General features: G+C 37.5%; 1 protein-coding gene across 11 annotated transcripts in view; it reads left to right on the top strand.

Annotated features, from left to right (window-relative positions):
* The window catches only part of HDX (highly divergent homeobox), a 262,642-nt gene that overhangs the window by 46,441 nt on the left and 188,499 nt on the right, over positions 1 to 27,702 (top strand). For 8 of the 11 annotated variants that reach the window (XR_013825636.1, XM_079909945.1, XM_079909940.1 and 5 more), the window contains one exon: positions 6,778 to 6,828. The exons of the other annotated variants lie outside the window; for them this stretch is intronic. Coding sequence is in view for 7 of the 8 variants with exons in the window: in XM_079909945.1 (XP_079766071.1) it covers positions 6,784 to 6,828 (45 nt within the window). In the remaining variant the exon portion in view is untranslated. The remainder of the gene's footprint in view (positions 1 to 6,777; positions 6,829 to 27,702) is intronic. 11 annotated transcript variants of the gene reach the window in all.

Genomic DNA, 27,702 nt, shown 5'->3' with positions numbered 1-27,702 from the left:
GTTAGGTATTCTTTAATGTCTCTAAATAAAGTATAAAAAGTTTCTATGTGGAAGGATCTTGCATATATTAACTTATATTTATTCCTAGATATGTAAATACAGAAATAGATATTTTAATCTTATTTTAACTGCTTGGTGTTGGTACATTAAAGAACTACTGATTTTTATATGCAGGAACATGTTGAGGTCATTTGCTATTAAAAGAATAGACAGGGCTTCCCTGGTGGTGCAGTGGTTGAGAGTCCGTCCGCCAATGCAGGGGACATGGGTGCATGTCCCAGTTCGGGAAGATCCCACATGCCATGGAGTGGCTGGGCCCGTGAGCCATGGCTGCTGAGCCTGCGCGTCCGGAGCCTGTGCTCCGCAATGGGAGAGGCCACAACAGTGAGAGGCCCACGTACGGCAAAAAAAAAAGAATTGACAAATTCTTTTGACTTTCTGCATAGACAATTACATTATTTGTGAAAAATGGCACTTTATTTTCTTCCTTCCCACTCCTTATACCTTTATTTCACAGTCTTGCTTTACTGTGCTGACTAGGACTTCTAGCAAACTGTTGAGTAGAAATGGTGATAGCAATTGTCCTTATTTTTTTTTTTTTTTTGCAATTATCCTTATTTTGTGTCCTGATATCAAAAGGCAAGTTCCTAATGTTTCATCATGAAATATGAAATCTTATATAGCTTTTGCTTTTTGATTTGGGGGCTACTTACCTAGAATGAGATTAAATTTGTTTCTGTTTTTCCTCTACTACAAGTTTTGTTTGTATTTTAGTCATAAAAAGATGTTGAATTTTATCAAACATTTTTAATCTACAGAGAAATTTTCATAAGTTTTCTCTTTCAATCTATTAAAGTGATGAATTATATTATTTGATTTCCTAATGTTAAATATATGTTACTTTTCAAGAAAAAGTTCAATGGTCATAGCATATTATCCTTTTACACATTGTTGTACTCTATTAATATTTTGTATAGAATCTTTATATCTGTGTTCATTAGTAATGTTACGTTTAATTATTATTATTATTTTGCGGTATGCGGGCCTCTCACTCTTGTGGCCTCTCCCAGTGCAGAGCACAGGCTCTGGATGCACAGGCTCAGTGGCCATGGCTCATGGGCCCAGCCGCTCCACGGCATGTGGGATTTTCCCAGACAGGGGCACGAACCCGTGTCCCCTGCATCGGCAGGTGGACTCTCAACCACTGTGCCACCAGGGAAGCCCTGTCTTTAATTATTTTTACTTGTACATTCCTTGATGGATTTTGGTGTCATGGATATTCTGTTTTCATAAAATGAGTTGGGGAGATTTCATTCTTTTACATGTTCTCTTGAAGAGTTTGCATACCAAAAATTGTTTTTTAAGAATATTTTTTTATTGGAGTAGGTTGCTTTACAATGTTGTGTTAGTGTCTACTGTACAGCAAAATGAATCAGCAATACATATACATATAGCTCTTCCCTTTTGGACTTCCTTCCTATTCAGGTCATTACAGTGCATTAAATAGAGTTCCCTGTGCTATACTATGTTCTCATTAGTTACCTATTTTATACATAGTATCAAGAGTGTATATGTGTCAATTCCCATCTCCCAATTCCTCCCAATCCCCTTTCCCCCTTGGTATCTATATATTTGTTCTCTATGTCTGTTTCTCTATTTCTGCTTTGCAAATAGAATCATCTATACCATTTTTCTAGATTTCACATATGTGTTAATATATGATGTTTTTGTCTTTCTGACTTACTTCACTCTTTATGACAGTCTCTAGGTCCATCCACGTCTCTACAAATGACAAAATTTTGTTCTTTTTTATGGCTGAGTAATATTCCATTGTATATATATGTAACACATCTTCTTTATCCGTTCATCTGTTGATGGACATTTAGGTTGCTTCCATATCCTGGCTATTGTAAATAGTGCTGCTATGAACATTGGGGTGCATGTGTCTTTTTGAATTATGTTTTTCTCTGGGTATATGCCTAGTAATGGGATTGCTGGGTCATATGGTAGTTCTATTTTTAGTTTTTCAAGTAACCTCCATACTGTTTTCCATAGTGGCTGTATCAATTTACACTTCCACCAACAGTTCATGAGGGTTCCTTTTCTCCACACCCTCTCCAGTTTATTGTTTGTAGATTTTTTGATTATGGTCATAGTGACCAGTGTGAGGTGCTACCTCATTCTAGTTTTGATTTTCATTTCTCTAATGATTAGTGGTGTTGAGCATCCTTTCATATGTTTGTTGGCCATCTGTATGTCTTCTTTGGAGAAGTGTCTATAAAGGTCTTCTGCCAATTTTTTGATTGTGTTTTTTTTTTTTGATATTGAACTGCATGAGCTGCTTGTATATTTTGGACATTAATCCTTTATCAGTTGCTTCATTTGCGAATATTTTCTCCCATTGTGAGAGTTGTTTTTTCGTCTCTTTTATGTTTTCCTTTGCCCTGCAAAAGTTTTTAAGTTTAATTAGGTCTCATTTGTTTATTTTTCATTTTATTTTTATTACTCTAGGATGTGGGTCCAAAAAGATCTTCCTGTGATTTATATCAAAAAGTGTTCTACCTATGTTTTCCTCTGTCTGATAGTGTCTGGCCTAACATTCAGGTCTTTAAGCCATTTTGAGTTTATTTTTGTGTATGGTGTTAGGGAGTGTTCTAATTTCATTCTTTTACATGTAGCTGTTCAGTTTTCCCAGCACCATTTATTGAGGAGACTGTCTTTTCTCCATTGTATATCCTTGCCTCCTTTGTCATAAATTAGTTGACCATAGGTGCATGGGTTTATCTCTGGGCTTTCTATCCACTCCATTGATCTATATTTCTATTTGTGTGGTGTAAATCACTATCTAAGCTTAAATCTGGAATTTTCTTTGTAGAAAAAAAGTTTGACAACTTATTTAGTTTTATTAAAGGTTATAGCATTATTCAGGGTTTTTATTTCTGAGTCAGTTTTGAAAAAATTGTATTTTTAGGAGAATTTGTCCATTTTTTCTACATTTTCAAATTTATTGGCATAAAATTATTCACTATAGTCTCTTTGAAATATCTACAACATAATTGTAACTCCTTTTTTATTCCTAATCTTGGGTATATGTTCCCCTCCACATTTTCTTTCTCCCTTCTCCTTCCCCACCCCCCCGCCACAACTCTCTGTCTGTCTTAATAAGTATTGCCAGGGAACTGTCCCTATAAATTTTTAAGTGTTTGAAATTTGTGGCTATAACATGATTTGTTTCCGCAATTATTGCAGGAAACCATTGTATCAAAGTATTTGTCACTTAGTGGCATGAATCATTGTTTTCCCAAGCTCCAGTATCAGTTTTCTTACCATCCAGTACCCAGCCCCTTAGCTGAAGCCACATATTTTATTATTATATAGATTTCTGCATTTGCCAGAATTAGCTTCAAGGCCCAGTTCTGTAATTTTTTTAAAAAAATAATATGTTGTGTGTGTAAGAGTGTATATTCTGCGGTTGTTGGAAACATTTTGCCAAGTTTATTAATCATCTTATTCAAATCTTCTATGTTTACTGGTTTCTTCCTACTTCTTTTATAATGAGACGTCATTGTTTCCTTTTGTGTTTCTCTCAAGTTTTACTTTAAACATTTTACGGCTATGCTATTATATGCATATGTTTGCTTTCTCACATTATCATGGTGAATTGAAACTATCACCATGAAGTAATCTGCTTCTTCTTTTGTGATTTTATTTTATTTATTTTTTATTTTTTTGCAGTACACGGGCTTCTCACTGTTGCGGCCTCTCCCATTGCGGAGCACAGGCTCCGGACGTGCAGGCTTAGCGGTCATGGCTCACAGGCCTAGCTGCTCCGTGGCATGTGGGATCTTCCTGGACCGGGGCACGAACCCGTGTCCCCTGCATTGGCAGGAGGACTCTCAACCACTGTGCCACCAGGGAAGCCCTCTTTCATGATTTTTTAAAGCCTATTTTGACTGCCATAGATATATGCATTTTTTAACAAATAGATAAAACACAATAATTAAAAATAAATAGCTACATCACTTTTTAAGAATTAAAATTTTATGGTATATTTTTTCTATTTTTTTACTTCCAAACTTTTCTTAGCATTATGGATAACTCATAACCAATATCCCTTTAAATATTGCTTCTACCCCATCATTTCTCTTTCCTCCTTCTGGGACTCTAACTAACCACATGTTAGACGTTCTCATTCTATTTCTCATATCTCTTACTTCTTTTCCATATTTTCAATCATTTTATCTCTCTATGCTTCCATCATGGCTCATTTCTCTTGATTTATATCCCAGTTCATAAATTATCTCTTCAGTTATGTCCAATTTCCTATTAAAAGCCATGCATTTTACTTATTTAAAAATTTTTGCTATTGTATTTTTTACTTTTATAAGTTCCATCAAATCTGCTTTATCAAGTCTGCTGAGCCACGTTTTATAATTTCTTATTCCTTCCCAAATTGTTAATATATTCTCTTTTTAATTATTTAATACTAGTAACCATAGTTGTTTTAAAGGTATTTCTGATAATTTTATTATTTGAAGTCTTTTTGAATCTGCTATTTTTTCCACTAGTTTTCCTTTTGATATGTAGGTTCTTTATATATTTGAGTATCATTGCATGTTGCTTATTGTACCTTGAACAATTAACTGTGGAAATAACTTGAGACCTAGAATAAAAGTGACATTTTTCAGGGACAATTTGCATCTGCTTCTGGATGCCTAGGGACACTACAAGTCTGTTACCTTGTTAAACTAAATTCACAGCTTGAGGTTTTCTGGATGATACAAGTGATGGGTATTTGTGTCACAAAAATAGTATACTTATGTTTTACTTTTACCCTGAGTACCCTGAGGGTCTATATTTTGAGGACCCAGCTTCCAAAGTTCAAATTTATCTGGTTGGCCAAATGCTCTCAGGGGCAAAATAGCTTCTGTGCTCTTACCTCTCTGCATTTTTACTTTTCCTTCAAATTTTGCCTGGAAGTTCCAAACTATCTTATCATTTCTTTGTTGTTTCTAAAGATATTTTTTGAACAAATATTTTATCCAGTATCTTAATTTGTTTTCTCAGGAGGGTTTGGTGAGAATAACCTCACCTTTCATTACTGAAATGTAAGTCCTTCCCTTACTTTTTTGCAAGCTTGCCTATGCATTTAAAAGGATGTTGCTGTTTTTCCAACATTTCTAAGTGTACTATAGTAAGAGATTTTTCATGTTTCTGACCATAATGCTGGAAATAGTAGTCTCCCAGGTTTATATTAAGGAATATACACAGTAAAGTTACAATAAACTGAGCCAAACTATGTTTGAACCTCGAGGCCACTCTTGCTCCTTCAGCCCAATGTTCAGATTAAAGAGAAGTCTGAGTACCCACTCTGTGACTCCCTTTACCTAAGTCCTCTTCTGGAAGCAGAATTTTCTAAGCTGCTCACATCAGCTTTTCCCTTGGATTTACCCTGGTCCAGTGTTTTTCAGTCCTATCTAATCACATTAACCTTTCCACATTAATTTGGAAAGGAAAAGAGATATTGTACTAGTCTAGTATTATTTATATTCTCTTTATTTGATTTAATAAAAGCTCCTCCTCATGACACTGCATGTCTAATTTTATGTCTGTGAGAACTCCATTTTTTCTCAATCATTATCATTATTTCTCTTACTGGGAAGTATAATACAGAGGGTGAGTGGGTGATAGTAATGGTGGTAGTGGAGAGATTTAGGCTTTTAATTACTCTAAGGATAGTGTGTAACCAACATTAGCCTTGCCCTGTAGCTTGGAAATTTTACATCAACAGGCTTAACTACAGTTCAGATGGTATCCAAATTCGTGGTCCTTGGGGTATTTGTAGTATTTCAGCAATGGCATGTCTGACAGGAGCTTGTAGTCCCCCAACCCACCCAAGCTGTTCTTCTCTATGTAGCACTTCCCTGGACTAGGGATTTACCCTTTTTTTGTTTTTGATAGGGAGGTAGGGTAGGCAAGGCATAATGAGCATATTATTACTTCAGATAAATTGTTCTTATTTCTATAAATTCCTTGACCACATGTTTGAAGTGCCTATAATATTCTTTTTCTGTTGTCAAGGTATGGTATTGCTTTTTATAAAGTTGTGGTTTGTAAGGTAGTGTTACTATCTAACATATGAAGTAATTTAGATTTAAAAAGTCTTCATTTATAGAACATGGGCTTTAAAACTGAATAATTTCCACTTTAACACTTCAGCCACTCACTAAATTTGTATATTAGTTCCTTAAAAAGATGTACATGTAGTCCTATTTGTACATGATCTAAGTTTCTTCACATTTATAAGGAATTTCACAAGTGTTGTGCTAGTGTGTTCACTCCATTCTTATAAAACATGTAACATACTCTATTCCCATTCTAGCTATTCCAATGTCAGGTAGCCTTTCTTAAGGTATTTATATATTATTTATTAAAATTTTGATTCTTTCTTAAAATTTGATATTTGTCACAGAGATTGAAAGTGTATCATTTTAGAGAGACAATTAAGAGTGCAGTCACATAAGAACTCAAATACTCATGCTGCAAACTGATAAGTAGGCAAAATCTGTCTTTGCTTCCACTTTTTCTCTGTAGCATCTACCCCTCTTCATCTCCTATCCCTTTCATGGTCTTACTGTCTATGTGTTCTCTCCCTCTACACCTAGTCCAATAAAGGGACTCACCTGCTATCGTTAAAGTTCACTTTAGCATTAAAGTTTTCCAGAGCATAGGGTAGAAATGTAAAAAATTGTTTCTTTTTTTTTCTCCTTACTCTAGGGCAAGATGAACAAAGCTGAAGCAGGGTATCAGGCCCGGCCCCAGACCCAGGTAACAAATATACATCAGTGAACACTGAGTAAGGATCTCCATCTCTCTGAGGAGCAAGATACCTGGGGCCCTCTTTCCAACATTGTCAGTGACCTCAAGTAATTCTGGAGACTTCAGACACTGAGATTCTAAATCCTTTAATGGTCTGATTCAATGTCCTTAGCCTTGGTCCATGTAGACCTCTATCCAAGATTGAAGATGGTTAGAGATCCTCACTGTCCTAACCCTTCTTCAGAATGGGAATTGGTACTGTATTATTCAAGCCATCTACAACACCTGACACCTGAACACATTTATACCACCATCATCAGCCATCACAGGAAAGCTACCTCTTCCTGAGCTCCCAACTTACTTATTTATACTTGAGCATGTAGTAATGAATCTTATGTATTAATGTTTTCCTTGCTTAGTGACAGAAATTCACAAATGATTGCAGCTAGCCCTTTATTCATTTGTTCATTCATTCAAAAAATATTTATTGAGTGCCTACTATTTGTCAGGCACTGTTCCAGCTTTTTGGAATGTAGGTGTAAACAAGTCAGACAAGATCCTTTCCCTCATGGAACTTATAGTATAGTGGGGGAAAAAAGACAATTAACATGTAAATATATAATATAATATCATATAGTGATAAGTTGTATGAGGTAAATTAAGTCTGTGTAAGGTGTTAAGAGAATGCCTAGGGAGTGTGACTTTTTTTTTTTTTGATGAACCGACAGGGTATAATGAACATATTATAACTTTCTGTAGTTATAAATTTCTATTACCTTCAATACCTTTTGGCACCCAAGACCTAAAGTAGCTCATTCTTGTCAGGAAATAAGGAGTATGCATCTGTTTGTTCTGCTGTGTATGACCCCTTAGATAGAAGGCATGAGGCAGATAAGAATATGAGAACCTCTTCTCTTGGCCATTGAGGTGGAACTGAGGAACAATAGGGCCATAGAGGGCTTGATTATATTAGGTTCATGACTTCTTTAAAAATAATAATTATATAAATGTTAAATATACACAAATGTAAAGAGAGAAGAATGGTGAAGCCCCCATACATCCATAACTCAGATTCAACAGTTGTCATTACTTTGCCAAATTTGCTTTATCTAAACCATTCTTTTGCTGAAATAGTACAAAGCAAAACCCAGACATCACATCTTTTCACCTCTACATATTTCTGTATGTATCTCTTTAAGAATGGACATTTTCTTACATAATCACTGTTAACCTCATCCCTAATAAAATGGAAATGATTTCTTGGTATCATCTATTACCCAGTACATAGTCAGATTTCCCCAAAAGTATCTCTTTTTAAAGAATGTGAATATCACATGAGCACAGAAGGCAATATAAAAAAGTGCTTATATAAATGATGGACTTTGAAGTTAGGTGCTGCTAAGTTTGTATCCTGATTTCCTTATTTACAAATGTTGTGAGGTTAACCTCTCTGAGACTTGGTTCCTCCTCTGAAAACGGGGATAATAATATCTCAACATTGTTGTGGAGCTTAAATGAGAGAATATATATAAAGAATTTATTTAATATCTGGTATGAGGTCATCATTCAATGAAAGGGCAAGTATTACCATCACTAGGTATGGTGTGAGAAAAGGGAAACAGAAATACAACCTAAGACAGGAAAAAGTGGGCTTTGCTTTTCTGTAAGTGCTGGTTATTAAAAAAAAATCTAAAACCTCTGTTTGACTATACAAAACTCATGATAATTAAGATCATTTAAATGAAATGTTTGCAAATTTTGCTTTAGTGCATTCAGTAACATAGTGATTACTCATATTTAATATTCTTAACTGTAAAACAGAGTTAACTCCCTCCTCTCCTGAAGATTAAATGTGATGACATATGGGAATATATCCAGGATGGTGTTCAATATTGTGGGAGCTTAATAAATGTAGATTAGATTTGAGTTAAAAAGGCCTGACTTTGTAAGTTTTATTTGATTACCACATTAAATTATTCATGTATGCTGAGTTTTTGTAGTTTATTGCTCATGACATACACAGATTAAAAATATTACTAGAATGTTGCTTAGGAACAGGTTTCTTTAGAAACAGGAGAATTGCCTAGATGAATGCTTGTGGTCCTTGGAAGCCCTATAATTCTAAGTTATATTAAACAATTTTTTCCATTAGTATTAGAATACTAATGAGGATTTTGTCCAGGTAAAGATTATCTTTAAGATTTGAGAGTTATTGACCATTATCTGCAGGGGAGCTTGTTCAGAATATCCAGGGTAGCCTCACTAATGAAGGCACTGAGTTACACATAGGTCTAAGCCACAGGTCTCTAAAAGAGAGTTCTCCTGGCCTGATGCTATCTTAACACCCACTTCAGATAAGCGTTACTTTTAGTTTCATAATATTTTACACATTATGTCAACATCCAACTCTGTTTCTGCAGCTCCTTCCTCCATTTCTGATCACTTAGTTCCAGGTCTTGCTTTAAAATTTCAGTCACAACCCTCACCCATTTGATGTAGACCTTGCCAGGACCAGCTTAAATTTAAAACTCTCTTGACCAACATCCTTGTCAATTTACCTCTCTCAAATCAACATCCTTAGAATAATGTGAAACCTGCTCTCCCAGGTTTCACATTATTTAAGAATATTTATGATATTTTTTTATCAAGTTAGAGGTAAAAGTTAAGATGAGGTGAATTATTCTCATTATCAAATAACTTAGTTACTCGATTACATTATTCCAAAAGAGTTAATTAGATTCAATTCACTTAGTAACTAAGTTACTTTATTTTAAATTAGAAAAGTGAATTTGTAAGCACAAATACAATGAAATGTTTTCACCCCTTCCAAATATGGACTCATTTTTTGGCTGTACCTCATATTTTAATTGTAACAAAAGTAAGTTAACTAATCCCTTCCAGTTAGCTTCAAACTACTTCTCCATATTCTGTCCTCATACTTTCCTTTTCCTATACACTCGGTGTGCTTGTAAATACTTAAACTAGCTCTCTGGTGAAGATGAAGCCCTGATTTGTACTGTTTGCTGATTTGCATTATGTTACTATCCCCACCATAGCTGACTTGAAGCTATCAAAGTGACAGAATTGAAAAGAGATGCACACAATCAGCTCTCCTGAGGAAGTGCTAGTATGCTCCAGCATACCACTGTCATTATTCACCTATTCTTCTTCCTACCCACTTAGAAGAATATTTAATGTGTCTAGTTTTTAAATTATCAAATTTCTTTGGATACAATGCTTTTGAGGACAAGAAGAGGGATACAGGTGGGTAGGGATATAAAAGACTCTACATTAATACTTAAAAATTAAAGATATTAAAATGGCAGATCCATTGAAGCTACCATTTATTAAATGTAGCAGATTCTCCAGGTTTTAAAGACACAAATAACTGCTTTTGAAATTGCTACACAAGATCTTAACACTAAAGGTTTGGCTGTGAAGAACAAAATAGAGGCAGACTACCATAAGCACCAACTATGCATAACCTAAGGCTAGATTGCCAATTGAATATGGTAAATGTTAAGAAAATGGCTGTTGTCATACTAAATTGCTGAATCCTAACTAGAAATCTTACTGCTCACACTGTCAATTTAGATTTTTAGAACCTATAGAAGGCTCTCATGTATCATACCAGCTGCGAAAAAAATGGGTTTTATTACAGCATAACTCAAACAAGCTAATTACATTTCCTGTCCTATACATTGTGTCACCAAATAAATTTGTGGTGATGAAAAATTAAACTCGAGACTTCTCTGATGGTGCAGTGGTTAAGAATTCACCTGCCAATGCAGGGGACATGGGTTCGAGCCCTGGTCCAGGAAGATCCCACATGCCGCAGAGCAACTAAGCCCATGTGCCACAAATACTGAGCCTGAGCTCTAGAGCCCACAAGCCACAACTGCTGAAACCCACGCACCTAGAGCCCATGCTCTGCAACGAGAGAAGCCACTGCAATGAGAAGCCCGTGCACTGCAACGAAGTGTAGCCCCCACTTGTCGCAACTGGAGAAAAGCCCACGCGCAGCATTGAAGACCTGGCACAGCCAAAAAAAATAATAATAATAATCTCAATTACAGTACTCAGCAAAGAGATGTGAATCTAAACAAAACAACACAGATGGGAAGCAGACTGGGGATTTCTATTGAAGGAAAAATATTAATAATAAAATTCCTCAGGACTTCCCTGGTGGTCCAGTGGTTAAGACTCCACACTTCCAATGCAGGTGTGGGGGGGGTAAACCCACACACTTAAGGTCAGTTAATCTACCAGAAAGGAGACAGGGATATACAATAGAGAAAAGACAGTGTCTTCAATAAGTGGTGCTGGGAAAACTGGACAGCTACATGTAAAAGAATGATACTAGGACACTTCCTCACACCATGTACAAAAATAAACTCAGAGTGGATTAAAGATCTAAATATAAAACTGGAAACCATAAAAATCTTAGAAGAGAACATAGGCAGAACACCCTTTGACATAAATTGTAGTAATATTTTTTTGGATCTGTCTCCCAAGGCAAAATAAATAAAAGCAAAAATAAACAAATGGGACCTTAATGATAAATTGGTGCAGCTACTATGGAAAACTGTATGGAGTTTCCTGAAAAACTAAAAATAGAAATACCATATGATTCAGCAATTCCACTCCTTGGTATGTATTCAAAGAGAAGGAAAACACTAATTTGAAGATACATGCACCCCATTGTTCATAGCAGTGTTGTTTGCAATTGCCAAAATATGGAAACAAGTTAAGTGTCCATCAACAGATGAATGGTAGAAGATATGACATATATATACAGTGAAATACTACTCAGCCATAACAAAGAATGAAATTCTGCCATTTGCAACAGCGTGGATGGACCTAGAGAGTATTATGCTTAGTGAAATAAGTCAGAGAAAGACAAATACTCTATGCTATCAGTTATATGTAGAATCTAAGAAATAAAACAAACAAATGTATATAACAAAACAGAAACAGACACACAGATATAGAGAACAAACTAGTGGTTACCAGTGGGGAGAAGGAATGGGGAAAGGTAAGATAGGGATATGGGATTAAGAGACACAAACTATTATGTATACAACAGGTAAGCAACAAAGATATATTGTATGACACAGGGAAATATAGCTTTATTTTATAAAAACTTTAAACGGAGTATAAGCTATAAAAATATTAAATCACTATGCTGTAAACTTGCAAATAATATAATATTGTAAATCGACCTTACTTCAATAAAAACAAAAGAAAAAAAAACTTCTTAAGGCAAGCTTATAAAATGATGATATATCACTTTCATACAGTCTATATAATGGAAGCCAGCTGTATAGAATAGTGTAAATTTTTCAAAAGGAATCATGAAAAATTTCTTTAGCAAATAAATTTTCTGTGTCATTTAGAAAATTAACTCTAATGGAAACAAAGATACTCATTTAAGTTTGAAAGAAAGATGTTATAAATTCTTATATGACATCCCAAACACTTCATATTTTCCTTTGGGTTTTTTTTTTTTACATCTATATTGGAGTATAATTGCTTTACAGTGGTGTGTTAGTTTCTACTTTATAACAAAGTGAATCAGTTATACATATACATATGTTCCCATATCTCTTCCCTCTTGCATCTCCCTCCCTCCAACCCTCCTTATCTCACCCCTCTAGGTGGTCACAAAGCACAGAGTTGATCTCCCTGTGCTATGTGGCTGCTTCCCACTAGCTATATATTTTACGTTTGGTAGTGTATATATATCCCTGCCACTCTCTCACTTTGTCACAACTTACTCTGCCCCCTCCCCATATCCTCAAGTCTATTCTCTAGTGAGTCTGTGTCTTTATTCCCATCTTCCCTCTAGGTTTTTCATGACATTTTTTTTTCTTACATTCCATATATATGTGTTAGCATACGGTATTTGTCTTTCTCTTTCAGACTTACTTCACTCTGTATGAGAGACGCTAGGTCCATCCACTTCACTAAAAATAACTCAATTTCATTTCTCTTTATGGCTGAGTAATATTCCACTGTATATATGTGCCACATCTTCTTTATCCATTCATCTGATGATGGACACTTAAGTTGCTTCCATGTCGTGGCTATTGTAAATAGAGCTGCAATGAAAATTTTGGTACATGACTCTTTTTGAATTATGGTTCTCTCAGGGTATATGCACAGTTGTGGGGTTGCTGGGTCATATGGTAGTTCTATTTGTAGTTTTTTAAGGAACCTCCATACTGTTCTGCATAGTGGCTATACCAATTCACATTCCCACCAGCAGTGCAAGAGTGTTCCCTTTTCTTCACACCCTCTCCAGCATTTATTGTTTCTAGATTTTTTGATGATGACCATTCTGACCGGTGTGAGATGATATCTCATTGTAGTTTTGATTTGAAACTCTCTAATGATTAATGATGTTGACCATTCTTTCATGTGTTTGTTGGCAATCTATATATCTTCTTTGGAGAAATGTCTGTTTAGGTCTTCTGCCCATTTTGGGATTGCATTTTTTGTTTTTTTGTTATTGAGCTGCATGAGCTGCTTGTAAATTTTGGAGATTAATCCTTTGTCAGTCGCTTCATTTGCAAATATTTTCTTCCATTCTGAGGGTTGTCTTTTGGTCTTGTTTATGGTTTCCTTGGCTGTGCAAAACCTTTTAAGTTTCATTAGGTCCCATTTGTTTATTTTTTATTTCCTGTTCTCTAGGAGGTGGGTCAAAAAGGATCTTGCTGTGATTTATATCATAGAGTGTACTACCTATGTTTTCCTCTAAGAGTTTGATAGTTTCTGACCTTACATTTAGGTCTTTAATCTATTTTAAGGTTATTATTGTGTACGGAGTTAGGGAGTGTTCTAATCTCATACTTTTACATGTACCTGTCCAGTTTTCCCAGCACCATTTATTGGAGAGGCTGTCCTTTCTCCAGTGGACATTCCTGCCTCCTTCATCAAAGAAAAGGTGACCATATGTGCGTGGGTTTATCTCTGGGCTTTCTATCCCATTCCATTGATCTATAATTCTGTTTTTGTGTCAGTACCATACTGTCTTGATTACTGTAGCTTTGTAGTATAGTCTGAAGTCAGAGAGCCTGATTCCTCCAGCTGCATTTTTTGTTCTCAAGATTGCTTTGGCTATTCAGGGTCTTTTGTGTTTCCATACAAATTGTAAAATTTTTTGTTCTAGTTCTGTGAAAAATGTCAGTGATAATTTGATAGGGATTGCACTGAATCTGTAGATTGCTTTGGGTAGCAGAGTCATTTTCACAATGTTGATTCTTCCAATCCAAGAACATGGTATATCGCTCCATCTATTTGTCTCATTTTTAATTTCTTTCATCACTGTATTATACTTTTCTGCATACAGGTCTTTTGTCTCCTTAGGTAGGTTTATTCCTAGATATTTTTTTTCTTTTTGTTGCTATGGTAAATGGGAGTGTTTTCTTGATTTCACTTTCAGAATTTTCATCATTAGTGTATAGGAATGCCAGAGATTTTTGTGCATAAATTTTGTATCCTGCTACTTTACAAAATTCATTGATTAGGTCTAGTCACTTTATAGTAGCATCTTTAGGATTCTCTATGGATAATACCATATCATCTGCAAACAGTGACAGCTTTATTTCTTCTTTTCTGATTTGGATTCCTTTTATTTCCTTTGCTTCTCTGATTGCTGTGGCTAAAACTTCCAAAAGTATGTTGAATAAGTGTGGTGAGAGAGGGCAACCTTGTCTTGATCCTGATCTTAGCGGAAATGGTTTCAGTTTTTCACCATTGAGGACGATGTTGGCTGTGGGTTTGTCATATATGACCTTTATTATGTTGAGGAAATTTCCCTCTGTGCCTACTTTCTGTAGGGTTTTTATCATAAATTGGTGTTAGATTTTGTCAAAAACTTTCTCTGCATCTATTGAGATGATCATATGCTTTTTCTCCTTCAGTTTGTTAATTTGGTATATCAAGTTGATTGATTTGCATATATTGAAGAATCCTTGCATTCTTGGAATAAACCCCACTTTATCATGGTGTATGATGTGCTGTTGGATTCTGTTTGCTAGTATCTTTTGGAGGATTTTTGCATCTATGTTGATCAGTGATATTGGCCTGTAGTTTTCTTTCTTTGTGACATCTTCTATTTTTGGTACCCGGGTGTTGTTGGCCTCATAGAATGTGTTTGGGAGTTTTCCTCCCTCTGCTATATTTTGGAAGAGTTTGAGAAGTATAGGTGTTTAGATCTTCTCTAAATGTATGATAGAATTCTCCTGTGAAGCCATCTGGTGCTGGGCTTTTGTTTGTTGGAAGATTTTTAATCACAATTTCAATTTCAGTGCTTGTGATTTGTCTTTTCATATTTTCTATTTATTCCTGATTCAGTCTTTGTAGTTTGTGCATTTCTAAGAATTTGTCCATTTCTTCCAGGTTGTCCATTTTATTGACATACAGTTGCTTGTAGTAATCTCTCATGATCTTTTGTATTTCTGCAGTGTCAATTGTTACTTGTCCTTTTTCATTTCTAATTCTATTGATTTGAGTCTTCTCCCTTTTTTTCTTGATGAGTCTGCCTAATGGTTTATCAATTTTGTTTATCTTCTCAAAGAACCAGCTATTACTTTTATTGAACTTTGCTATCATTTCCTTCATTTCTTTTTCTTTTATTTCTGATCTGATCCTTATGATTTCTTTCCTTCTGCTAACTTTGGGTATTTGTTGTTCTTCTTTCTCTAATTTTTTAGGTACGAGTTAGCTTGTTTATTTGAGATGTTTCCTGTTTCTTAAGGTAGGATTGTATTGCTATATACTTCCCACTTGTAACTGCTTTTACTGCATCCCATAGGCTTTGGGTTGTCGTGTCTCCATCGACATTTGTTTCTAGGTATTTTTTTATTTCCTCTTTGTTTTCTTCAGTGTTCACTTCATTATTAAGTGATGTATTGTCTAGCCTCCATGTGTTTGTAGTTTTTACAGGTCTTTTCCTGTAATTGATATCTAGTCTCATGGCGTTGTGGTTGGAAAAGATATTTGATACAATTTCAATTTTTTTTAAATTTACCAAGGCTTTATTTGTGACCAGGATATGAGCTATCCTGGAGAATGTTCCACGAGCACTTGAGAAAAATGTGTATTTTTTTGTTTTGTTTTTGGATGGAATGTCCTATAAAAATCAATTAAGTCCATGTTGTTTAATGTATAATTTAATGCTTGTGTTTCCTTGTATATTTTCATTTTGGATGATCTGTCCATTTGTGAAAGTGGGGTGTTAAAGTCCCCTACTATGAATGTGTTACTGTCGATTTCCCCTTTTATGGCTGTTAGTATTTGCCTTACGTATTGAGGTCCTCCTATGTTGGGTGCATAAATATTTACAGTTGTTTTATCTTCTTCTTTTATTGATCCCTTGATCATTATGTAGTGTCCTTCTTTGTCTCTTCTTATATTCTCTATTTTAAAATCTATTTTGTCTGATGTGAGAATTGCTACTCCAGCTTTCTTTTTGTTTCCATTTGCATGGAATATCTTTTTCCATCCCCTCACTTTCAGTCTGTATGTGTCCCTAGGTCTGAAGAGGGTCTCTTGTAGACAGCATATATATGAGTCTTGTTTTTGTATCCATTCAGCCAGTCTGTGTCTTTTGGTGGGAGCATTTAATACATTTACATTTAAGGTAATGATCGATATGTATGTTCCTATTCCCATTTTCTTAATTGTTTGGGGTTTGTTATTACAGGTCTTTTCCTTCTCTTGTGTTTCTTGCCTAGAGAATTTCCTTTAGCATGTGTTGTAAAGCTGGTTTGGTGGTGCTGAACTCTCTCAACTTTTGCTTGTCTGTAAAGGTTTTACTTTCTCCATCAAATCCAAATGAGGTCCTTGTTGAGTAGAGTAATCTTGGTTGTAGGTTTTTCTCTTTCATCACTTTAAATATGTCCTGCCAGTCCCTTGTGGCTTGCAGAGTTTCTGCTGAAAGATCTGCTGTTAAACTTATGGAGATTCCCTTGTGTGTTATTTGTTGTTTTTCCCTTGCTGCTTTTTATATGTTTTCTTTGTGTTTAATTTTTGACAGTTTGATTAATATGTTTCTTGGTGTGTTTCTCCTTGGATTTATCTTGTATGGGACTCTCTGTTCTTCCTGGACTTGATTAACTATTTCACTTCCCATATTAAGGAAGTTTTCAACTTTAATCTCTTCAAATATTTTCTCAGTCCCTTTCTTTTTCTCTTCTTCTTCTGGGACCCCTATAATTTGAATGTTGTTGCGTTCAATGTTGTCCCAGAGATCTCTGAGACTGTCCTCAGTTGTTTTTTCTTTATTCTTCTCTGCAGTAGTTATTTCCACTATTTTATCTTCCAGGTCTCATATCCATTCTTCTGCCTCAGTTATTCTGCTACTGATCTCTTCTAGAGTACTTATTTCATTTATTGTGTTGTTCATCATTGCTTGTTTCCTTTTTATTTGTTCTAGGCCTTTGTTAAATGTTTCTTGCATTTTCTCTATTCTATTTCCAAGATTTTGGGTCATCTTTACTATGAGTATTCTGTAATCTTTTCTGGTTGACTGCCTATTTCCTCTTCATTTGTTAGGTCCGGTGGGTTTTTATCTTGCTCCTTCAACTGCTGTGTGTTTGTCTGTCTTCTCATTTTGCTTATCTTACAGTTTTGGGGGTCTCCTTTTTGCAGGCTGCAGATTTGTGCTTCCCGTTGTTTTTGGTGTCTATCCCCAGTGGGTAAAGTTGGTTCAGTTGGTGGTGTAGGCTTCCTGGTGGATGGGGCTAGTGCCTGTGTTCTTGTGGATGAGGCTCAATCTTGATTTTCTGGTGGGTAGGTCCACGTCTGGTGGTGTGTTTTGATGTGTCTGAGGCCTTATTATGATTTTTGGCAGCCTCTCTGCTAATGGGTGTGGTTATGCTCCTGTCTTGCTAATTGTTTAGCATTGGTTTTCCAGCACTGTAGCTTGCTGGTCGTTGAGTGAAGCTGGGTGTTGTTATTGAGATGGAGATCTCTAGGAGATTTTCGCTGTTTGATATTACATGGAGCTGGGTGGTCTCTTGTGGACCAGTGTCCTGAAGTTGGCTCTCCCACCTCAGAGGCACAGCACTGACTCTTGGCTGCAGCACCAAGAGCCTTTCATTCACACGGCTCAGAATAAAAGGGAGAAAAAGTATAGAGAAATAAAGAAAGAGGATAAAATAAAATAAAGTTATTAAAATAAAAATTAAGAAGAAAATTTTTTAAAAAAGAAAACAAACAGACAAACAAACAAAAAAACGGACGGACAGAACCCTAGGACAAATGGTGAAAGCAAAGCTATACAGATAAAATCTTACAGAGAAGCATACACATACACACTCACAAAGGAGTAAGAGTTGAAAAAATAATAAATCTTGCTCTCAAAGTCCACCTCCTCAATTTGGGATTATTCATTGTCTATTCAGGTATTCCATAGATGCTGGGTACATCAAGTTGATTGTGGAGATTTAATCCATTTCTCCTTAGGGTGCTGGGAGAAATTTCCCTTTCTCTTCTTTGTTCGCACAGCTCCTGGGGCCCAGGTTTGGATTTCGCCCCGCCTCTGTGTGCAGGACACCAGAGAGCATCTGTTCTTCGCTCAAACAGGGTGGGATTAAAGAGCAGCTGATTCAGGGGCTCTGGCTCACTCAGGCCTGGGGGAGAGAGGGGCACAGAGTGTAGGGCGAGCATGTGCTGGCAGAGGCCGGCAGGATGTTGCACCAACCTGAGGTGTGCTGTGCGTTCTCCCGGGGAAGTTGTCCCTGGATCCCGTGACTCTGGCAGTGGTGGGGTGCACAGTTTCCCCGGAACAGAGGTGTGGATAGTGACCTTTGCTCACACACAGGCTTCTTGGTGGTGGCAGCAGCAGCCTTCGCGTCTGGTGTCTGGTGCCCGTCTCTGTGGTCCACGCTGTTAGCCGCATCTCACACCCATCTCTGGAGCTCCTTTAAGCAGCACTCTTAATCCCCTCTCTACACGCACCAGGAAACAAAGTCTATTCCCTCTTTGGCCGGTCCAGACTTTTCCCTGGCCTCTCTCTTGGCTACCCGTGGTGCGCTAGCTCGCTTCAGGCTGTGTTCACGCCAACAGTCCTCTCCCGGCATCCTAGCGAATTCCGAACCTCAGCTCCCACACCCCCTTCCTGGCCCCAGCGGGTGAGCAGACAAGCCTCTCGGGCTGGTGAGTGCAGTTGGCACCGATCCTCTGTGTGGGAATCTTTCCACTTTGCTCTCTGCACCTCTGTTGCTATGCTCTCTTCCGCCACTCTGAATGTTCCCCCCTTCACCACCCACAGTCTCCGCCTGTGAAGGGCCTTCCTACTGTGTGGAAACATTTCCTCCTTCACAGCTCCCTCCCACTGGTGCAGGTCCCTTCCCTATTCTTTTGTCTCAGTTTATTCATTTTTATTTTGCCCTACATAGGTACGTGGGGAGTTTCTTGCTTTTGGGGAAGTCAGAGGTCTTCTGCCACCGTTGAGTGGGTGTTCTGTAGGAGTTCTTCCAAGTGTCGATGTATTTCTGATGTATCATTGGGGAGGAAGGTGCTCTCCGGGTCTTACTCTTCCGCCATCTTTCCCTTCTCTCCTTTCCTTTGGGGTTTATTGTCAGAATCCGACTTTCAGAAGCTACGACTTTTAGGCTTCTATAGCTGCCATTTCTTGTTTTTTTTTTTTTTTATCTTTAACTGGTTTCTACAAGTTTTTTTTTACATCTTTCTTGTAGTATAATTGCTTTACAATGGTGTGTTAGTTTCTGCTTTATAACAAAGTGAATCAGTTATACATATACATATGTTCCCATATCTCTTCCCTCTTGCATCTTCCTCCCTCCCACACTCCCTATCCCAACCCTCTAGGTGGTAAAAAAGCACCAAACAGATCTCCCTGTGCTATGCGGCTGCTTCCCACTAGCTATCTGTTTTATGTTTGATAGTGTGTATATATATATATATATATATATATATATATATATATATCCATGTCACTCTCTCACTTTGTCACAGCTTAACCTTCCCCCTCCCCATATCCTCCAGTCCATTCTCTAGTAGGTCTGTGTCTTTTTTCCTGTCTTACCCCTAGGTTCTTCATGACATTTTTTCCTAAATTCCATATATATGTGTTAGCATATGGTAGTTTTCTTTGTCTTTCTGACTTACTTCACTCTGTATGACAGACTCTAGGTCCATCCACCTCATTAGAAATAACTCAATTTTGTTTCTTTTTATGGCTGAGTAATATTCCATTGTATATATGAGCCACATCTTTTTTATCCATTCATCTGATGATAGACAATAGGCTGTTTCCATCTCCTGACTATTTTAAATAGAGCTGCAATAAACATTTTAGTACATGACTCATTTTGAATTATGGTTTTCTCAGGATATATGCCCAATAGAGGGATTGCTGGGTCATATGGTAGTTCTATTTGTAGTTTTTTAAGGAACCTCCATACTGTTCTCCATAGTGGCTCTACCAATACACATTCCCACCAGCCATGCAAGAGTGTCCCATTTTCTCCACAGCCTCTCCAGCATTTATTGTTTATAGATTTTTTATGATGGCCATTCTGACTGGTGTGAGATGATATTGCATTGTAGTTTTGATTTGCATTTCTCTAATTATTAATTATGTTGAGCATTCTTTCATGTGTTTGTTGGCAGTCTGTATATCTTCTTTGGAGAAATGTCTATTTAGCGTTTTGGTCCATTTTTGGATTGGGTTGTTTGTTTTTTTGTTATTGAGCTGCATGTGTTGCTTGTGAATTTTGGAGATTAATCCTTTGTCAGTTGCTTCATTTACAAATATTTTCTCCCATTCTGAGGGTTGTCTTTTGGTCTTGTTTATGGTTTTCTTTGCTGTGTAAAAGCTTTTAAGTTTCATTAGGTCCCATTGTTTATTTTTGTTTTTATTTACGTGTCTCTAGGAGGTGGGCTAAAAAGGATTTTGCTGTGATTTATGTCATAGAGTGTACTGCCTATGTTTTCCTCTAAGAGTTTGATAGTTCCTGGCCTTACATATAGATCTTTAATCCATTTTGAGCTTATTTTTGTGTATGGTGTTAGGGAGTGATCTAATCTCATACTTTTACATGTACTTGTCCAGTTTTCCCAGCACCATTTATTGAAGAGTGTGTCCTTTCTCGACTGTACATTCCTGCCTCCTTTATCAAAGATAAGGTGACCATATGTGCATGGGTTTATCTCTGGGCTTTCTATCCTCTTCCACTGACCTAAATTTCTGTTTTTGTGCCAGTACCATACTGTCTTGATTACTGTAGCTTTGTAGTATAGTCTGAAGTCAGGGAGCCTGATTCCTCCAGCTCCATTTTTCGTTCTCAAGATTGCTTTGGCTACTTGGGGTCTTTAGTGTTACCATACAAATTGTGAAATATTTTGTTATTGCTCTGTGAAAAATGCCAGTGGTAGTTTGATAGGGATTGCAATGAATCTGTAGAGTGCTTTGGGTAATAGAGTCATTTTCACAATGTTGATTCTTCCAATCCAAGTACATGGTTTATCTCTCCATCTATTTGTATCATCTTTAATTTCTTTCATCAGTGTCTTATAATTTTCTGCAAACGGGTCTTTTGCCTCCATATGGAGCTTTATTCCTAGGTATTTTTTTCTTTTTGTTGCTATGGCAAATGGGAGTGTTTTCTTGATTTCACTTTCAGATTTTTCATCATTAGTGTATAGGAATGCCAGAGATTTCTGTGCATTACTTTTGTATCCTGCTACTTTACCAAATTCATTGATTAGCCCTAGTAGTTTTCTGATAGCATCTTTAGGATTCTCTATGTATAGTATCATGTCATCTGCAAGCAGTGACAGCTTTACTTCTTCTTTCCAATTTGGATTCTTTTTTTTTCCTTTTCTTCTCTGATTGCTGTGGCTAAAACTTCCAAAACTATGTTGAAAGAGAGTGGTGAGAGTGGAAAACCTTGTCTTCATCCTGATCTTAGTGGAAATGGTTTCAATTTTTCACCATTGAGGACGATGTTGGCTGTGGGTTTGTCATATATGGCCTTCATTATGTTGAGGAAAATTCCCTCTATTTCTACTTTCTACAGGGTTTTTAATCTTAAAGTGTGTTGAATTTTGTCAAAAGCTTTCTCTGCATCTATTGAGATGACCATATATTTTTTCTCCTTCAATTTTTTTAATATGGTGTATCACATTAATTGATTTGTGTATATTGAAGAATCCTTGCATTCCTGGAATAAACACAACTTTATCATGGTTTATGATCCTTTTAATGTGCTGTTGGATTCTGTTTGCTAGTATTTTGTTGAGGATTTTTGCATCTATGTTCATCAGTGATATTGGCCTGTAGTTTTCTTTCTTTCTGACATCCTTGTCTTGTTTTGGTATCAGGGTGATGTTGGCCTCATAGAATGAGTTTGAGAGTGTTCCTCCTTCTGCTATATTTTGGAAGAGTTTGGGAAGGATAGGTGTTAGCTCTTCACTTAATGTTTGATAGAATTCGCCTGTGAAGCCATCTGGTCCTGGGCTTTTGTTTGTTGGAAGATTTTTTTTTTTAAGATGTTGGGGGTAGGAGTTTATAAATTAATTAATTTTTTTTTGCTGTGTTGGGCCTTCGTTTCTGTGCGAGGGCTTTCTCTAGTTGTGGCAAGTGGGGCCAATCTTCATCACGGTGCACGGGTCTCTAACAATCGCGGCCTCTCTTGTTATGGAGCATGGGATCCAGACGCTCAGGCTCAGTAATTGTGGCTCATGGGCCTATTTGTTCGGCGGCATGTGGGTTCCTCCCAGACCAGGGCTCGAACCTGTGTCCCCTACATTAGCAGGCATATTGTTGAAAGATTTTTAATCACAGTCTCAATTTCAGTACTTGTGATTGGTCTATTCATGTTTTCGATTTCTTCCTGATTCAGTCCTGGCCGGTTGTGCATTTCTAAGAATATGTCCATTTCTTCCAGGTTGTCCATTTTATTGGCATAGAGTTGCTTGTAGTAATCTCTCATGATCTTTTGTATTTCTGCAGTGTCAATTGTTACTTGTCCTTTTTCATTTCTAATTCTACTGATTTGAGTCTTCTCCCATTTTTTCTTGATGAGTCTGTCTAATGGTTTATCATTTTTTTTTTACCTTCACAAAGAACCAGCTTTTAGTTTTATTGATCTTTGTTACAGTTTCCTTCATTTCTTTTTCATTTATTTCTGATCTGATGTTTATGATTTATTTTCTCCTGCTAACTTTGGGGGTTTTTTGTTCTTCTTTCTCTAATTGATTTAGGTGCAAGGTTAGGTTGTTTATTCGAGATGTTTCCTGTTTCTTAAGGTAGGATTTTATTGCTATATACTTCCCTCTTAAAATTGCTTTTGGTGCATCCCATAGGATTTGGGTTGTCGTGTCTCCATTGTCATTTGTTTCTAGGTATTTTTTGTTTTCCTCTTTGAATTCTTCAGTGATCACTTCGTTATTAAGCAGTGTATTGTTTAGCTCCAATTGTTTGTATATTTTACAGATCTTTTCCTGCCATTAATATCTAGTATCACAGCGTTGTGGTCAGAAAGGAAACTTGATACAATTTCAATTTTCCTAAATTTACCAAGACTTGATTTGTGACTGAAGATATGATCTATCCTGGAGAATGTTCCATGAGCACTTGAGAAAAAAATGTATTCTGTTGTTTTTGGATGGAATGTCCTATAAGTATCAGTTAAGTCCATTGTGTTTAATGTATCATTTAAAGCTTGTGTTTCTTTCTTTATTTTCATTTTGGATGATCTGTCCACTGGTGAAAGTGGGATGTTAAAGTCCCCTACTATTAATGTGTTACTGTCGATTTCACATTTTATGGCTGTTAATATTTGCCTTATGCATTGTGGTGATCCTGTGTTGGGTGCAGAAATATTTACAATTGTTATATCTTCTTCTTGGTTCAATCACTTGATCATTATGTAGTGTCCTTCTTTGTCTCTTCTAATACTCTTTATTTTGAATTCTATTTTGTCTGATATGAGAATTGCTACTCCAGCTTTATTTTGGTTTCCTTTTGCATGGAATACCTTTTTCCATCCTCTCACTTTCAGTTTGCATGGGTCTCTAGGTGTGAAATGGGTTTCTTGTAGACAGCATATATATGGGTTTTGTTTTTGTATCCATTCAGCCAGTTTGTGTCTTTTGGTGGGAGCATTTTATGCATTTACATTTAAAGTAATTATTGATATGTATGTTCCTATTCCCATTTCTTAATTGTTTTTGGTTTGTTATTGTAGGTCTTTTCCTTCTATTGTGTTTCTTGTCTAGAGAAGATCCTTTAGCATTTTTTTTAAAGCTGGTTTAGTGGTGCTGAATTCTCTCAGCTTTGGTTTGTTTGTAAAATTTTTAATTTCTCCATCAAATCCGAAAGAGATCCTTGCTGTGTAGAGTAATCTTGTTTGTAGGTTTTTCTCCTTCATCACTTTAAATATGTCCTGCCAGTCCCTTGTGGCTTGCAGAGTTTCTGCTGAAAGATCAGCTGTTAACCTCATGGGGATTCTCTTGTGTGCTATTTTTTGTTTTTCCCTTGCTGCTTTTAATATTTTTTCTTTGTATTTCATTTTTGACAGTTTGATTAATATGTGTCTTGGCATGTTTCTCCTTGGATTTGTCCTGTATGGGGCTCTCTGTGCTTCATGGACTTGATTAACTATTTCGTTTCCCATATTAGGGAAAATTTCAACTATAATCTCTTCAAATATTTTCTCAGTCCCTTTCTTTTTCTCTTCTTCTGGAACCCCTATAATTCGAATGTTGGTGTGTTTAATGTTGCCCCAGAGGTCTCTGAGACTGTCCTCAGTTATTTTTTTCTTTATTCTGCTCTGCAAAAGTTATTTCCACTATTTTATCTTTCAGGTCTATTATCCAATCTGCTGCCTCAGTCATTCAGCTATTGATCCATTCTAGCATATTTTTAATTTCATTTATTGTGTTGTTCATCATTGCTTTTTTCATCTTTAGTTCTTCTAGGTCCTTGTTAAATGTTTCTTGCATTTTCTCTATTCTATTTCCAAGATTTTGGGTCATGTTTACTATTATTATCCTGAATTCCTTTTCAGGTAGACTGCCTATTTCCTCTTCATTTGTTAGGTGTGGTGGGTTTTTATCTTGCTCCTTCATCTGCTGTGTGTTTTTGTCTCTTCTCATTTTGCTTATCTTACTGTGTTTGGGGTCTCCTTTTTGCAGGCTGCTGGTTCATAGTTCCAGTTGTTTTTTGTGTCTGTCCCCAGTGGCTAAAGTAGGTTCAGTGAGATGTGTAGGCATCCTGGTGGAGGGGACTAGTTCCTGTGTTCTGGTGGATGAGCCTGGATCTTGTGTTTCTGGTGGGCAGGTCCACGTCTGGTGGTGTGTTTTGGGGTGTCTGTGGCCTTATTATGATTTTAAGCAGCCTCTCTGCTAATGGGTGGGGTTTTGTTCCTGTCTTGTTAGTTGTTTGGCATAGGGTGTCCAGCACTGTAGCTTGCTGGTCATTGAGTGAAGCTGGGTGTTGGTGTTGAGATGGAGATCTCTGGGAGATTTTCGGCATTTGATATTACGTGGAGCTGGGAGGTCTCTTGTGGACCAGTGCCCTGAAGTTGGCTCTCCCACCTCAGAGGCACAGCACTGACTCTTGGCTGCAGCACTAAGAGCCTTTCATCCACACGGCTCAGAATAAAAGGGAGAAAAACTAGAAAGAAAAGAAAGAAAGAGGATAAATAAAATAAAATAAAGTAAGGTAAAATAAAATAATGTTAGAAAAATAAAAATAATTATTAAGAAAAACATTTTTTTGAAAAGTTTAAAAAAAAGGACGGGTAGAACGCTAGGACAAATGGTGAAAGCAAAGCTATACAGACAAAAGCTCACAGAGAAGCATACACATACACACTCACAAAAAGAGGAAAAGGGGAAAAAATAAAAAAACTTGCTCTCAAGGTCCACCTCCTCAATTTGGGATGATTCGTTGTCTCTTCAGGTATTCCACAGATGCAGGGTACATCTAGTTGATTGTGAAGATTTAATTGGCTGCTCCTGAGGCTGCTGGTAGAGATTTCCCTTTCTCTTCTTTGTTTGCACAACTCCCCAGGCTCAGCTTTGGATTTGGCCCTGCGTCTGCATATAGGTCGCCTGAGGGTGTCTGTTCTTTGCTCAGAGAGGACCGGGTTAAAGGAGCCGCTGATTCCGGGGCTCTGGTTCACTCAGGCCGGGGGAAGGAATGGGTACGGATTGTGGGGCGAGCCTGCGGTGGCAGAGGCCCACACGACTTTGCACCACTGTGAGGCACGTTGTACGTTCTCTCGGGGAGTTTGTCCCTGGATCCCAGGACCCTGGCAGTGGCGGGCTGCACAGGCTCCTCGCAAGGGAGGTGTGGAGAGTGACCTGTGCTCACACACAGGCTTCTTGGTGGCGGCAGCCGCAGCCTTAGCATCTCATGCCCGTCTCTGTGGTCCGCGCTGTTAGCCGTGGCTCGCCCGGGTCTCTGGCGCTCCTATAAGCAGCTCTCTTAATCCCCTCTCCTTGCGCACCAGGAAACAAAGAGGAAAGAAAAAGTCTCTTGCCTCTTCGGCAGGTGCAGACTTTTTCCCGGACTCCCTTCCCAGTAGTCATGGTGCACTAACCTCTTCAGGCTGTGTTCATGCCGCCAACCCCTGTCCTCTCCCTTGGTTCTGACCTACGAAACTGGAGGCTCAGCTCCCAGCCCATACCCGTCCCTGTGGGTGAGCAGACAAGCCTCTCGGGTTGGTGAGTGCTGGTCGTCCCTGATCCTCTGTGCGGGAATCTCTTGGCTTTGTGCTCTGCACTCCAGTTGCTTTGCTGTCCTCTGCGGCTCCTAGGCTTCCCCACTCTGCCACCCGCAGTCTCCGCCCGCGAAGGGGCTTCTAGTGTGTGGGAACCTTTCCTCCTTCACAGCTCCCTCCCACTGGTGCAGGTCCCATCCCTATTCTTTTGTCTCTGTTTATTCTTTTTCTCTTTTGCCCTACCCAGGTACATGGGGACTTTTTTGCCTTTTGGGAGGTCTTCTGCCAGTGTTCAGTAGGTGTTCTGTAGGAGTTGTTCCACGTGTAAATGTATTTCTGATGTATCTGTGGGGAAGAAGGTGATCTCTGCATCATACTCTTCCACCATCTTCCCTTAGGTCCGGCTGCCATTTCTTGACTTACTTAGGCTCCTGACCACTCACTTTCTTTTTTTTTTACATCTTTATTGGAGTATAATTTCTTTACAATGGTGTGTTAGTTTCTGCTTTATAACAAAGTGAATCAGTTATACATATACATGTGTTCCCATATCTCTTCCCTCTTGCATCTCCCTCCCTCCCACCCTCCTTATCCCACCCCTCTATTTGGTTACAAAGCACCGAGCTGATCTCCCGGTGCTATGCGGCTGCTTCCCACTAGCTATCTATTTTACGTTTGGTAGCGTATATATGTCCATGACACTTTCTCGCTTTGTCATAGCTTACCCTTCCCTCTCCCCATATCTTCAAGTCCATTCTATAGTAGGTCTGTGTCTTTATTCCTGTCTTACCCCTAGGTTCTTCATGACATTTTTTTTCTTAAATTCCATATATATGTGTTAGCATACGGTATTTGTCTTTCTCTTTCTGACTTACTTCACTCTGCATGATAGACTCTAGGTCCATCCACCTCATTACAAATAGCTCAATTTAGTTTCTTTTTATGGCTGAGTAATATTCCATTGTATATATGTGCCACATCTTTATCCATTCATCTGTTGATGGACACTTAGGTTGCTTCCATTTCCTGGCTATTGTAAATAGATCTGCAATGAACATTTTGGTACATGACTCTTTTTGAATTATGGTTTTCTCAGGGTATATGCCCAGTAGTGGGATTGCTGGGTCATATGGTAGTTCTATTTGTAGTTTTTTAAGGAACCTCCATACTGTTCTGC

This window comes from Stenella coeruleoalba (genome assembly GCF_951394435.1).
Source record: "Stenella coeruleoalba genome assembly, chromosome: X".
NCBI lineage: Eukaryota > Metazoa > Chordata > Mammalia > Artiodactyla > Delphinidae > Stenella > Stenella coeruleoalba.
Note: the sequence above shows the minus strand (reverse complement) of the source record. Positions and strands in the feature narration are given on the sequence as shown.